Here is a 15,595-nt window from a genome sequence, read left to right as displayed (position 1 = left end):
TGTTCTGGGTGTCTTTTCATAACGTTTTTCATTAGAGTTGAACTATACTCGGTTGTCTTGCGAAGTGGTTGAAACTGTAGAGAGATGTTTTTGCTTTTAAATTGTAACAAGCTCCTGAAATCCTTCATCTCATTAAGAGTAATTCACAAACAAATGTTTACATGGAACAATTTAAAGGAGAGACAGGAAAAGAGAGAGAAGGTTGGAGCAAATAACAGATCAATAATGACATGAAAAAGGGGGAAAAGATGGAAATCATTGGGACGAATGGATGTAATTACAGTTCTGAAATATTGTTTCTTTTATTGATATTCATCAAAATTCACAATTATACACATCTATCTCGAGCATGATATATCATTATCAAATGACAACAAATGCCCAGAGTTTAAACAGTCGCATTATTTGACAGCACATCGTTTTAGCCTCATGCTAATTTGTATGTGATTATTACAAATATACAGGTTATACTACAAAACTTCTGGATTACAATATACAATGAAATCAGGACAAAAGTAAATTTATGAATGGTTGTCCAGTTAAAGGGAAATGAAACCTTTGGAACAAGTAGGCTTGTGTGAAAGCAGAAAAATCATAGAATAAGAGCATAGGTTTGAGAAAAATCAGACAAATATTGATAGAGTTATGAGCATTTGAATATTGCGATCACTAATGCTATGGAGATCCTTTCATTGGCAAAGCGACAAAGATGTGTGATGTCACATGTAAACAACTTTCCCTTTGATGGACTATAAAATACCCTCAAAATGTCTTGTTTTTGCTCTTGTGATACCAACTCTTTCTCCACAAAGTATTCTCTGAAAATCTGTATTACATGCCCTCCTATCAAAAGAATATGTAATCTACTGATAGATGTGATAAAAAAGGCAGTTAAAGTGAAATATATACAAAAGTAATGGGAAGGTTGTTCACATAAGACATCTTTCATGTCTTTGTCGCATTGCCAATGGGAGGATCTTCATTACAATAATGATCTCAACTTCAAATGCTCATAAATTTCATATTTATTCATTTTTTATCAAACTTTCTTTGATCCGTTTATTTTTCTGTTTTCGCACAAGCTATTTTGTTCCAAAGGTTTCATTGTCCTTTAAGTACTGGAAGGGGTGGTCCCTGTGCCAAGCCTACATCATGAGAAAAAAAAAAGATTTCAGGTTTTATGCAGAGAGAAATTGTGGGTGGTGATGTCTGACAGCAGTCTCTATCCTAGCACCAAGTACCATTTAGTAGCCATTCTTCTCCGGTGTAATTACCTCATCCCATATTCCCTTAACCCTTTGCGCGCTGATGTTGCAATCTTGCACATTCATACAATTGAATTCAACAATCGTAATACATGTAATTAGTTTTCTCCCCTACCTTCAAATTAGATAAGCTAATAAAAGGCAATAGTTCTAGGATAACATCTATATAATAACAATAAGTACCAATGGTGCAATATGAAAACTTAATGGAAACGATTGTCGTTATCCCCCAAAAATTAATTCAGCGTGCAAAGAGTTAATCAACAAAAAATTTACTTTGATTCCGTTCACAACTACTTCTTGTCAAACGTGGAAGAGAGATGCCTAGTACAAAAAGATTTATTTGAATGAAGATAGGGGACTGTACAGAACATGCATTTGGAATGATATTCATTTTTGGGGACCATGAAATTAATAAAAAGTAAAATACAGGATAAAATTCTGCATACTTAATACAAGTATGGGGTTACATAATTGATCCTAAACCGACTAATAATACACTGTTTGATTGACTCCTCCGAATTCCACTGATATTGCCATTCATAACTGCGCAATCATGCTGTTTAATTAGAGAGAGGCAATATTTGAGTTAAATAACACACATTAGTTTTTCTTATCCCTGAATGCTGACTAGCATCAAATGCAACCCACCAAGTTTAGGATGGGATTATAATCTGTAAATATTTAATTCAGAAACAGGTATCTGCTCAAATTAAGAGAAATCTAATTTTGATTTATTGAACGTGTTTGGCAAACTGTTTTCCTGATGTAAGCAACTTAGGCGGTTATTCAACCTATGAAAGATTGGCTTTGGCAGATTTGCCAAATTTGTTAAAAGCTCGTTATATACAAGAAAAATGTAGCCACATGAGCGTCTATGGACAGCGTGTGCACTGCATAAAACAATGTCATTATTATCATTTGATGATAGAATATTACAAATTAGATTTGTAAGACTTTAAATCTTAATCCATTTGAACTTCTGAACCTATAGCCAAAGTACACACAAAATGACGCATTGATGCACATTCTTTAAAACAAAAGATCAAGTTTGCACCGTCGCCGAGTTAAAAGCCCTTCTTATAAAAATAGGATATCAGCTACAAACATCAACTTATATAGTAAGATTACAATCCATAAATAAACCTGAGAAATAATTTGAGACAAAAGCAAAATCAAACAAATTCATGACTTTATCCCTTGTCTACAAAAAAATATTTCCATGATACACAGCTTTGCTCAGAAATTTGATGAAATGACTTCTCATTATAATGCTGCATGGGGCATGCGTCAAATACATTGTAAAAACTGGCTTTGCATGAATCAAAGATATTATCAAAAACCAACTTTGAGTAGCTTAAATTGATGATGATGAATGGCCTGAAGCAGGACAAATAACAATTACCCTGGATGGGTAATTTTGAGTAGCTTAAATTGAAATTTGAGTAGCTTGAATTGATTATGGTGAATGGCCCAAAGCAGGACAAGTCCGAAACAGTTTCCCTGGGTGGGGGTTTTGTAATGTCTACTGCTTTACGAGCAGCAGAACATTCCAGGTTACAGGAATAACATGTATCACACAAAACTATACAGATTGGTGTATAAGAGGTGTTATCTACATTGCTGGACCTTTTGAAAGTTTGATAAGACCAGCTTCCATAAGGGTTTGAATGTTAGCTGCGATCTCAGGATTCTGTAAATGTCTGCAAAGTAAAGGGAAAAATAAAGTGAAATTATAGAAAAATCTATTTATAATTAGGATAGAATATCATCTGGACAGAAGAATATTCCCTATAAAAATGAAAAATATCATTAGACGAGCATCTAAAAACTTTGGTTGAATATAAACAGGAATGTCAGTGAAAACTTTGAGGGCAGCTATTAAAGAAAAAGCTGTATTTAATAAATACATGTAATGGCCATGGTGGCAACCTCATATTGTCTGAAAACAGTCGCCTAATTCCTGAGAGGATCTCTTTTTAGGCCAAAGAAGGTTGCTACATATGTCATAACTCTGAAACAAAGCTTCTTCTGAGCTGACTTAAAAATGTTTACATTGTGAGATACAAGGTTATAACAGTCCAGAGTGAAAGTCCAATTTGAAAGAAGACATGGATATGGATGCAGAATACCAAAGTGATGACGTCAGTCTTTTGTAATAGCTAAATGGGGACATCAATTAACAGTGCATCAAATGAAGGAAAAAACATTTGAAATAAGACCTTTTGTACATAAAAATGTGTTTTACATGGAAGAAAATAGGTTCCACAAAAAGGTCACCTTTTGTCTGAGAAGTGTACCCCTAGCATAACAATAGTTCAAAATCATAAATCTTAAAGTCGACACCATGCCCCCCAAAAAAAATAAATAAACAAATACATGAATAAATAAACAAGTGGAACTGGCAGTCTCGCCTGCATCACGCGATTCGATATAGCAGCAGTGCTGACTCTGGAAAAAGGTATTAAATAATTATTCACAAAAGAAAACACTCAATGATAATAAAATACTATGTCCATTGACCCAACATGACCTTTGACTATGATCATGTGACCTTAGACATGTTCAAAACAATCATTCATACTTGATTACCCTCATATCTATGTTTCATAAACTTTCCAAGTTATGATGCCAATTCAACAAATACCCCCAACATGGCCAAAGCTCATTGACCCTAAATGACCTTTGATTTTGGTCATGTGACCAGAAACAAACAAAACAAGCACAAGATATTCAGGGATACATGGTTACCGTTATGTCCAAAGTTTCATGAACTAGATCTATAAACTTTAAAGTTATGACAATTCCACAAATACCCTCAACATTATCAAAGTTTGTTGACCCTAAATGACCTTTGACCTAGGTCATGTGACCTGAAACTCGCACAGGATGTTCAGGGATACTTAATTGCTCTTATGTCTAAGTTTCATGAACTAGATCTATAAAATTTCAAAGTTATGATGACAATTCCACAAATACCCCTGACATGGTCAAAGTTTGTTGACCCTAACTGACCTTTGACCTTGATCATGTGACCTGAAACTCAGGCAGGATCTTCAGTGATACACTATCACCCTTATGTCTAAGTTTCATGAACTAGGTCCATATACTTTGGAAGTTATGAAGACATTTCCAAACCTCCAACCTTGGTTAAGATTTCGATATTGATTCCCCCAATATGGTCCAGTTCATGGACCCTAAATGACCTTTGACCTTGGTCATGTGACCTGAAACTCGGGCAAGATATTCAGTAATACTTGATTTATGTCCAAGTTTCATGAACTAGGTCCATATACTTTTAAAGTTATGACATTTCAAAAGCTTAACCTTGGTTAAGATTTCAATGTTGACGACGACGCCGCCGTCGCCGTCGGAAAAGCGGCGCCTACAGTCTCGCTCTGCTATGTAGGCGAGACAATAAATAAAATCTAAATAAATAAAATAAAACTTACTCTGTGACAGCCCCTGGGTTACTTTGCATCTGATCAAGAATCAATCTCATCGCGGGATCTTCCATGATCTTCTGAACCCTTGGATTATTCATAGCTCTCATCTTGATCTCATCCTCACTCATCCCTTCTGTTGGAGTGGAGTAGGTTGAGCACTTATAGACACCATCTCGGGCTTCCTGTCATAGCAACATAAAAAATGAAGGCAGGAAAAGATTTGCAATCAAGATGTGAGTTTTAACAGAATTTTACAAAAGAAAAATCAAATTTTTGTATCAATTATGTGCCAAATAAAAGAAAATTAAGAGAAAATAGGCCAAGTAATGTCATTTTTTTTTTTAAAGATATTTTCTCAAAGGTATTTACCATAAATAACACACATACATGTACCTTCAAATTGATTTTAACACGACTCACTCGCTAGTTTTCATTGTTTTGCAATTGTCCTATACGAGCTATGATCAGCTATGTGGATAGAACTTTTTAGTGCCAGGCTAAGTAAAAACGGCAAAGAGTACTTAACGAGCGAAGCATAAAGAGTTTCAGTTTCTTATGGACAACCATACACAGTAAAATATATATATAAATATATGAGGAAGAGGTGTGTAACTAGCAGGAATATATTCCTCGAATCGCAGTGTGCATAGCAGATGCTCTGCTAAAGTCAGGGCCCCGTATTCTGATGGCAGGTTTAAAGTTGTGGTTTAAGTATGGATAGCTAATTGTTCCATAAATCACTAACAGGAGAGATATCATACTTCAGCTCATTTGGCTCTCAAATCATTCATAATTGTCTAGGAAGTATAAATAGATGATTATCTTCACCATCAATGAATCAGGAAAGAGCACAGTAAACATAAGAAACATACATCTTAATGAAAATTTTGATACTTTTAGCTTCCCATACTTTAACCACAACTTTAAACCTGAGTTTAAGTTAAACCTGACTTCAGAATACGGGCCAATGTAATTATGCTACATTATTTTTTAGAGTGCTTAGAGACTTTCGATAAAGTAAGTCTTAGGCACAACACAAGCAAGTATAATTTTCTTTAATTATTATTATCATTAAACAAAACAGAACTTTACAACAGACATCTGTCTTACCTTATTATTGCTATCAAGTTCCAGTGCCTGTTGAAATGCTGAGCTAGCTTTGGTATAATCATGCAAACCCATTAGAATTGTACCTTTCCTGAGATAACCCTTGACTGTGAAAATACAACAAAAGAAATAAACTTGTATAAATACACCTCATACATTTTTTTTTCCATTTTAACTTATTGTAAAAAGTGAGTCATCGCTAAAAAAAGAAGGCTGGACCACAAGAAATTATATTGTGATTTGTGAACATGAACAATTACAATATTTGTATATGGAACTCGGTATCAAATGATTACTTTAAATTCTATTTTTACAAAATCAATGGCACAGAAAAGATATAACAATAGTTTTTTTTTTAAAAACAGAAATACAAATTTCTGCTCTACAACATGTAGATTGCATTTCAAATTATTCAAGATAGGAGCATTGAAATAATTATCCCAACAATCAAAATTATGTTGGATTAATGCCAAGATTCATCAGAAACTTGCATGTATGTACTTAGGAAAGTCAACTCAAAAGTGAATAAAGGAAAAACACTGTAGTTGCACAGGCAAATTTCAGTAATCTTGTCTCTATGGGGTACTGTACAGTGCCACATATATTCTGTTATCAGTGTCAGAAGCACTGAAACAGATAAATAGAGTCACTGATTGATTTATCTCTGTTTGTTACACAGCTTTCATCTTGTGTAAAAACACAATCATAGGCATGTCTTTGAACAGAGATTATAACCATTCATCATCCAATCACTCTCACACTTAATAATTCAGTAACCCATTTCGCAATTGTCATCTTATTCAATTGAAGTGACGATTATTTGCTATAGTTACAAATGAACTCTTCATTTGCACATTTACAACTTTAATTTGTGATCGATTGCAAAAAAATCCGTGCTACGTTGTTGATTGGTCAACAGAACTCATCAATAGTACCAGACATTAGCAAATTTACCTATTAAGTTGACTAATCACATGTTAGATTTCGGCCTATCATTTGATTATGATCCATATTACCATAATGTAAACCTCAATATAAATCACATTCAACCTCTTATGCAGCATTGCAAGTCACTTGTAATCAATCGGAAGTCAACTGTTGGGTCAAAAATCATTCATAACATAAGTTTGGCAATCAATTGCAAATTTGCACTTGATTGCTGTCAGCCCTTCTTGCTATATCAAAGCAACAAATTTCAATCTCTAGTTACGATATATATAAACTGTAATTGAGCATCAGCAATTTGCAATGGATCGCAAAAATTTCCTTGCAGCATCCTCCTTCAGCAAGGGAAACAGGAACACTTACTGAATGTAGGATCCAATCTGATACATTCTTCGCAATCATCTAGACCTAGTCTGAACTCTGCTAGCTTCGTGTAGCATGCAGCTCTGTTGCTGTAGAGTTTACTATTACTTGGATTCCTTTTGATAGCCTCGGTGTAATGTTTCCTGGCTGTCGGGTAATCACCTGCAAAGACAAAAGAATCAAATGTATAATTCATTCTAATAGTGCCATTGCCTCAAACAGAAGAATTCCATCTTGATGTCAAATGTCTTTCTTAAGCAAATTTTTCAGCACCTAAAATTCAACACTCTGTGCCTGTTAAAGTAGAGGCATCATTTGGGACAACTACTACAGAATACACAATATATATTATAATTCTAAGGCAGACCAAGTAGCAGAGCTAGAACTGAATAGAAAGATTGAAGGTATTTCATTGTATTACATCGCACAGATTATGTCAAATATCTGCTATAACAGCGCTTCTCAAACAGTGGGCCGGGAAGCTCTTTCAGGTGGGCCGCGAGAAGCTCCAGAGAGAGAAAAAACTAAAGTATATTTCACAAAACTATCCGAACATGATATGTGTGATCGGTGTACATGGGTCAAACAAAACTAAAGCACGCTTCGGTATAGTGTAGTAGGTTTCACGGTACACCATGTATCTTTCTTGGGCATATGTTGGTCCTGAAAAGGACCACCCAATCTCGACGTTTCGACAAGTGTGTTCTTGTCGTCCTCAGGACCTACTACACTATTCTTCTTCGCCATGGAAACCTTCAGAAGTTATACGCTTCGGTATGATAATCATACATGTTCAAAGCATGCACATGCACACTATGATGGTTTCGATCTAACTTTGATGTGAACCTCATGTGCATGCATATTGTTTATGTAGTTAATTGTCGCCCAGTTACCGGACATTTGGAATGCAGATTAGTTCTCAAACTGTTTGTTACAAATGGGCTCCAGAGATGTGCCTTCAATTTTCACGAATCATATTTTTTCATCAAAATGGACGTTTACTTAAGATTTTGGTAGGTGGGCCTTGAAAAACAATTTGAGAGTCGAGGTGGTCCTCGAGGATAAAAAAGGTTGAGAAGCGCTGTGCTATAACTTCTCATAAATAAAGTTCAATAGGTATCTGGGCCCTGTCTCACAAAACATTGTGATAGATAAATCTCAACTTGCAATTGATCTAAATTTGCATATTTAATACAATTTAAGATCAATTTTGGTTTGATTTGTATCAATCGCAACTGTAAGGGACCAGTAGTCCAACGAGATTGGACAAAGTGATTTGTAATTAGAACCTTTCATTTCAGGAAAAAAATCACTGCATTTCACTCTCTGAGAATTTACTTTTTTTAAGTTCACCCTGACAAAAACTTTGTTGTAAAAATAGCAGAAAAAACAAAAAATATTGGCGAAGGTTTGAGGAAAATCCATTAAAGATTACGAAAGTTATTAGAATTTCCAGTTTTTATTTGCAACGTCATAAACAAGTAGCTGCCCCATATTTTATGTAATGTAAAATGCATAAATTCAAACTTTTAATGGTTGGTGATGACTTACTTTTAATATTCTTTTTAGGAGCGGGTGTGAAATCATTTGTGTATTGATATACTGAAGGTACAATAAAAACCATTTTCAATTTTCTCAAGGAAACAATATTTCATTGGTTTTTACCATACGACATGTAGGAAAGCTGCTCACTTATGACGTCACAAATTAAATGATTGAAATTTTAACAACTTTTTTTCAAAGGATTTTCCTCAAACCTTTGCTATTATTTTTATCATTTATTCTGCTATTTTTACAATAAACTTTTTTTCAGGGTGAACTTCCCCTTTAAATGCGACTTAGATATATGGCCACAAACCTATTTTAAATGCAGCATTCCCTGAGGCCTTCTCTTCTTCTGATTTCTCAGGATTGATGTAGGCCAATCTCTCTGCTTCCTTCAGCTTCTTCTCAACCTACAAGCAATACAAATATGATAATCATCTTTGGAAGTAAAGTAGGATAACATTATTATTTCCTGTAACAGGGGCCTTTTCTAGATTAGATTAGAACTGACTGACTGACTGGCAAATTGCACTTACCACTAGTGCCTTTTATTAATTTTATATGTGAATTATATATATCCACTATGTTTCCAAGTTCCTGAACTTGCCCGTTGCGAACTAAAAATAAGGCCAAGACAGTACCGTTGGTACAAATGAGGAAAAACAAGGTGAGTCAAGAATGACAATGGCAGGCATTTGACTTCCTTGAATACATACATGATTGTTGCTCTAATTCCATAAAGGGGCCATTTGCTTGTACTCTCAGATAGTAGTTAACCCCCCCCCCCCCCCCATACACAGAAACAATCACCCTTCCACATCACATATATAGCCAATTTCAAATTACATGTACACCCATTCAAGTCTCATATTCCTCAAATTGCCGTTAGCCATATACTTTTCAAGGAAGATTATTTATTTCAAAATAGACAACCAACCCAAAAATATATTCTAACAAAGAAAGCAAGCTCCTTGAACTAAAAATAACATATCCTGACTGAATGTGATTCTAACCTAACAAAACTAAAATCAAGAAAAAGCATTATCGAAAAAAAAAAATGAAGAAGGAACTGTCACTTTGGTATATAGTTTACCTCTTGTCTCTTCTTCAGTGTATCCGGGATTCTATTCTCTGCTAGAGACTTGTCGTAATAAAGCATTGCATTTTTTAGATCATCTTCTTTGGTATATGACGATGCTATTCTTGAAAAAGCTCTGAAATGCAATGAACAGTTGAATAAATGAGTGTTATTAGGTTATTAAGAAAGTCTTAGATTTATTGCATGCCTATATACAAGTAGTTATTAAAAACTACATAAATTAATATTAACAGCATCATTATCAATACCAAACTTGCAAAATGGTTGAAAGATAGAAGAATTCTTACTTAGCAATCATTTTAAAGTCAGCTCGATTCTCTCTGCCAACTTCTACTGCTTTCAAACAATCCTCCCTGCATAACGTGTAATCTCCTTTCTCAAAATGTGCAGCTGTCGTCAAAAGAAAAATAAGGTCAATTACAACATTGTCCACTCATCTCAATCAGGATACAAATCACCTGAAACTTGCTTGCTGGTGAAAATATGTGTGAATTAATTACAGCATGGTTGCATGCAAACATTCATTTCTAAATGAAATTACATTAATGCAAAATTGTAACTAGCTCTTGAGTCTACCACTTATTCTTACTTTGCATATAGCTCCTGAAATAATATTGTGATTACATTTTTCACTTCTTTTAAGAAAAGGTCTGTATCATTTGCTCTAAAAACTAAATTTTGGATGTATTCTTGGAACATTTGTCAAAGGCAAAAATACAAATATTAAAAACTGAAGATTGCATAAGGCCTAATCCATTTCAAACTGACACTAGGAAAAAAAGTTTCATAATTAGCAACTAAAGGGTCTCATTTTACTTACCAGCTCTGTTTGTGATATATGAGATGTTAGTTCCATCTTTTTCAAAGGCTTGGGTATAGAGTTCAATGGCTTTATCAAAATTCTTCTTCTTGTATTCAGCGTTCCCTTGCTCCTTCAGTTTCAAAGCCTGGTAATGGGAGTATCAAATACTTGTCAGGTAAAATAAAAAACACGTTTAATCTGAAGTCCAATTTTGGATAGGCTCACGCACATGGTGCAGACATATTTGGGCCCCCTTCTACGAAGTAAAATGGAAGCAGAGCAAGACCAAAATCAGAACTTAAGGAGGTAGAAGTGGATACCAATGCAATGCCAATTCTAATGCATATTTTCTCTTGATCTAGTGGATAAATGCTTTATTTTCTGGCACAAACAGCTCCTCCTACAATTGTTCATATGCCTTGGCCCTAGGCTAAATTAATTTCCTATTCACGCTTGAATGCTATGCGCCTTCAAGCCTGTCTAAAGATTCGATAAAGAGTCAAGAGAATTTTGATAGGGCAGAAGAATACATCTAAAGCCCTTAGAATACTCAGTTGAAGTCAGTTCTGCCTTGGTGTAGACCAAGACTGGCTATATACAGTTAAGCATTTGTCAAAATAGAAAACCATTGATGCTTTTAACAGTCGTTTGAACATCGTTTAAACGTTTTGACTCGGCCCTGGTAATAACAATAATGAAAAGTGGAGACATTACATCATCAGCCCAACTATTTCCATATTCATAACAGTGCATATAACTGTTCAAACATAATACTGCTAAATTTTAAAATTCAATATTTATGTTATTTCATCACATTTCGGTGGAATTTTCAGTGTTTTGCTCAGTGAAGTTTATTCTATTTATTTTGATATTTTCTCGGGCCCAGAGTATCCTTTTAATGGCATTATCATCAGCTCAGTAGAGGCATTCAACCAAAAATGAGGATCGTCCCAGAAAGCTAGGATATCCTCATAAACAAAAATAAATCATGTCTTGATAATATTGAGATTGTTGTTATGTGGACAGTTTTTTCACCCCCCCCCACCCATCCACTGATATCTGTAGACGGCACCGTATAGAGTACTAAGGGAGTGCTAGATTCTGTGACCTGATTTCCCTAGTTCAGTGGCTGTGAAATCATACATCGATTTCAAACTCAGAGTCAAGTCAAAGAGTAAACCGAGAGGCAAGAGCACATACAACACACATAAAAAAAGGAGGTGAATATCACGATAAGGCAATAAGGATGAAAAGCAGATAAAATATTTATTAAAAAATTTACAATGATGTGCAAAAAACTGCACGGATTGTGTGTTGCATGGACTCGCAATTTGCATAGACTCAACACAGACCATGCAGTATGCAGCAGCTTTGCAGATATTATAAGCTGTTATTTTTGCGGGCGTTTTATATTCACAGATTTTGCGAATTTACAATGCGCAAAAAATTGACACATTTAATGTCCCCAACAGTAAAGCTTTGCTATTGCAAGCATCCTGTGCGGTAAAGAAATTAAGATATGCACCTATTTATGTATAAAAAATAAGGTTGAGAACGTACAGTTAGCAATTAAAAGGGTTAGCTAGAATTTCACTTTTTATTTTTCAAACAAATTCAGAGCCCAAATTATTTCATAAAATATTTTTATCAATATTCATTCACTCACTGTAATATTACGATGTATTTTTCCATGAAATAATTTAATCTTATTGTCATCTGATTGATTCTATACACAGGTACATTCACAAAATTCAACATTTTTGCACTTGCAACAACTTTTAAAAAAATGAATTTAACAAAACACAACTTCTAAAGATTGCTTTTACAGGTGAACAGTTTCAAAATAAGGCTAGACAAGGTGTGGGCAGACAAGCGGTACTGCTGACCCTATGATGGATAAACTCTACTATTACTAAGTACTAATGATGAGGACGGTACCGGGGGGGGTCACTCTTCACATGGACTGCTACCCACCCGTTACGGACGCGAGCGTCGCGTAACGTTGGGGAAGTACAATAAGAAACAAGATGGCGGCGTAAACATCGGGCAAGTCTCTTCCGTCTTTTCACAATATTTTTTCATTTTTTTGATGAATTCTTGTTTTAAAAATAACGAGAGCGTAGAAATGTCGGAAATGAAGTTTTTATCCCATTTATGATGGGGTGTCCAAACTTCGCGCACTTTTCAAAAATATTCATCAGGCTTAAATTTTTTCACAAAATATTCATAATTTATACAAAACCAATTCAAGAAATAGTTACCACATTGACGGCAAGATCGTAAACTATAAAATCATGGACGAAAATTTAAAGTAGGTCAAGGGGATTCGCCGGTATCGCGATCTCAAAAATCTATTCCGATCGGCGAATGCGCGCTGTGCTGGAAAACCGTTCAGAAAAAGTGTGACCTAACTTCGCGGACCAAAGTTTTTGTGGACATTTAAACAAAAACTCAAGCTCAAAAAGTGAAATATTTATATCAGATTGATGGCAAAATGTTATAGAATCGGTTAGTACCACATTTAACTCACATTTTTGATGATTTCTGCTTGCAAAATGGTGATATCGTGATGCTTGTTGAGAATATCAGATTTCTTCAAAACGGGCGCTAACGGTGACAAATTTGCCGATCTTTTGCCAATATTTTCATGAATACTGAACTCATCCTAAAGAAATTTACACCAAAGGGTAATTTTAGGTCGCTTTTCACGTTGATGATGTCAGATTTTAAGGATATTGGCTAGTTTTTTAGATAATGACCGTCCGCGAAGTATGGACACGCGCGAAGTTTGGACTCACTGCCATACATGATTTAGAGCTAGATCTTTTAGAAGGAAAGTAGAAATCTCGGGGGCGAAAGTTTCAGGGTTTATGCGGTACACGCAGATGAATGGGGAGGACTGCCTGGCTTCATAGGAGAGTAACCTTACGTAAGTAAATGACTTTTAGTTTACTCTCTAGTCTAAAAAGTTAGAAGCCGCCTGGCTACAGACGACTGTGTCAGTCTGTGGATGCGAAATCTGCACTGCATGCAATGCACTGCAATTCAATCTGCGAGTGCGATTGCGAAGAGCGCTAACGAATTTAACGCGGGTTTCTTTTATTTCACGATAATGAAATTAAAACTTTATATTCAATTATCAACCTTAAAATCGTAAATAAATCATCTACGTCTTCACTTATTCTACAATGGTTGAAATGCGAAAATATTGCACATATATTACCTCGTCTGCCATGTTTCCCGTATACGATTGTTCCTAAGCTGCTCCGAAGCTTCTGGATCATTTCTCTAAACAAATTTTCACTAACCTAAAAATATTTAGCTTTTCTTCAAGCCAGTATGTGAAAATTAATAACATTAAAGTCACATTACTTCTTTAAAAAAGTGAAATTTTTCTAATAAAGGAAAGAAAATATATTTTTTTATGCGAATAATTATTTGAATTTCATATATGTGCTGTGTGCGTGATGGCAACTCTTGAGCAAAAGAGAGATACTTAGCATCACTTTAATTTAGGACTAATAAGCCTTGGAAAAGCCTAGACGCTTTCAGTAGGCTACCTATCTCATTAGAAACTGTAAAACAAGAAACACATGCTGCAAACTTTGGCACAGCTAGCTATAGCAGCGAGTGAGGGGTATGACTATGAGACCGGGTATGAGACACTCGAACCCCCCCCCCCCCCCTCCCAAAAAAAGGGGCTGGCAAGGCAAAAGCCCGGGGGCATGGACCTGGGAAGCAGTTTGCTGGGGGTGCTGAAGCTGAAGCACCCCCAAGGTTTTCCCAGGGGATGCTGCGTGTATTATTTTCCATAGGCAGCACGGGGGCAGCACTCCAGAATTTTGGTATAGGTGCATGTGTCACATAATTATAAGAGAAATGTATGGAAAATGACCAACATCTTGTGTTGAAACCCATTTTTTGGCTTATCAAATTTCTTGGCACCAAAACGACCTTAATTTTGTTGTGAAACCTTTTTTTCAGTCAAATTTACATAATAATAATAATAATACATGAGATTTATATAGCGCCATTATCCACTTTGTTGAAATGCTCAAGGCGCTTGAAAAAGAGGAGCTAGAATTATAATTTAATGTAAGAAACAAGTGAACTAGAACAAGAAAAATACAAGTTGAAATAGATAAATGAATGCCTGTCGATCTTCAGAATGCAGTGTTAAACAAGTAGGTTTTTAAGTTAGTTTTAAAAGATGAAGTAGTATTGGAATTCCTCAAGGTAGTGAATTTCATGTCTCTACAGTTTCAATGAAATAAACAACGTATTTGTTTTGTGTCAATATAGTTTCAAGAAATAATAATTAATACAAAAATAATAATTGAATAATCAATAATTATTGATATTATCAATAAGTATTAATAATTAAGGACTGTTTAAAGAAATAATTAAGATTTACCCTCTCCCAACTAAGGATATGGTGTGCGCCCTGTTTATTTTATATCCTTTTGAATATAACTTTATTTTGTTAGTATTCTTTATTCTGTTTTTTTAAGGTGAAATAAGTGTAGAAGATACAAGAAATGAGAATTGAAATTTAAAAGTGGTTGTAAGCAAAAAAAAAATATGAAAACTGACAAGAATCGTAAAAATGACTCATTTTCAGTTTAAGCATTTGAAAATTTTAGCTTGCGCTTTGTGCTCTCTTGCACCCCCCCCCCCCCCCCAAATCCCTGTAGGATTTCTTTTTCCAAATGAAATATGCCCTTTTTTAAAAATAAATATACCTTCTTTAATAATAAAACATAATACATTTTAGGTTCGAAAATCACAGATTTTGAATCGCGGCTTGCACCAATTATTGTTTAGTACAGTACTAATCCTGCTCATGGTTACAAAAATGTATAGAATGTTGCTTTATGGTTGGAATATCACAATTTTTTGGCTCGCTTCCTGCACTCGCATCAATTATTGTACTCGTTCTCTTCCCGTTCACAAAAAATACTTAGAATGTCCAGTTTTCATGTTGGAATATCACATATTTTTGAGCTCGCGCTTTGCGCTCGCA

General features: G+C 35.0%; 1 protein-coding gene across 1 annotated transcript; it reads right to left on the bottom strand.

Moving 5' to 3' along the window:
- Positions 1-274: 274 nt before the first annotated feature.
- On the bottom strand, positions 275-14,027 carry LOC129264528 (stress-induced-phosphoprotein 1-like). Its single transcript, XM_054902411.2, has 9 exons — positions 13,796-14,027; positions 10,591-10,717; positions 10,058-10,160; positions 9,765-9,885; positions 8,985-9,081; positions 7,127-7,288; positions 5,822-5,925; positions 4,718-4,893; positions 275-2,968 (listed from the first exon to the last, which is right to left on the bottom strand). Exons 1-9 carry the CDS (start codon positions 13,805-13,807, stop codon positions 2,881-2,883), a joined length of 990 nt encoding a protein of 329 aa, XP_054758386.1. The 5' UTR covers positions 13,808-14,027; the 3' UTR covers positions 275-2,880.
- Between the last annotated feature and the right edge of the window lie 1,568 nt (positions 14,028-15,595).

The sequence above is a fragment of the Lytechinus pictus genome, chromosome 7, assembly GCF_037042905.1.
Source record: "Lytechinus pictus isolate F3 Inbred chromosome 7, Lp3.0, whole genome shotgun sequence".
Lineage (NCBI taxonomy): Eukaryota > Metazoa > Echinodermata > Echinoidea > Temnopleuroida > Toxopneustidae > Lytechinus > Lytechinus pictus.
Note: the sequence above shows the minus strand (reverse complement) of the source record. Positions and strands in the feature narration are given on the sequence as shown.

What these genes read in the sequence shown, in the direction of transcription:
- LOC129264528 (XM_054902411.2), bottom strand. An exon ending in ATATATCACAAACAGAGCTG is followed by an intron (nt 10,161 to 10,590) that starts GTAAGTAAAATG and finishes TTTTGACGACAG; the next exon opens with CTGCACATTTTGAGAAAGGA. An exon ending in CACTGAAGAAGAGACAAGAG is followed by an intron (nt 9,082 to 9,764) that starts GTAAACTATATA and finishes TATTGCTTGTAG; the next exon opens with GTTGAGAAGAAGCTGAAGGA.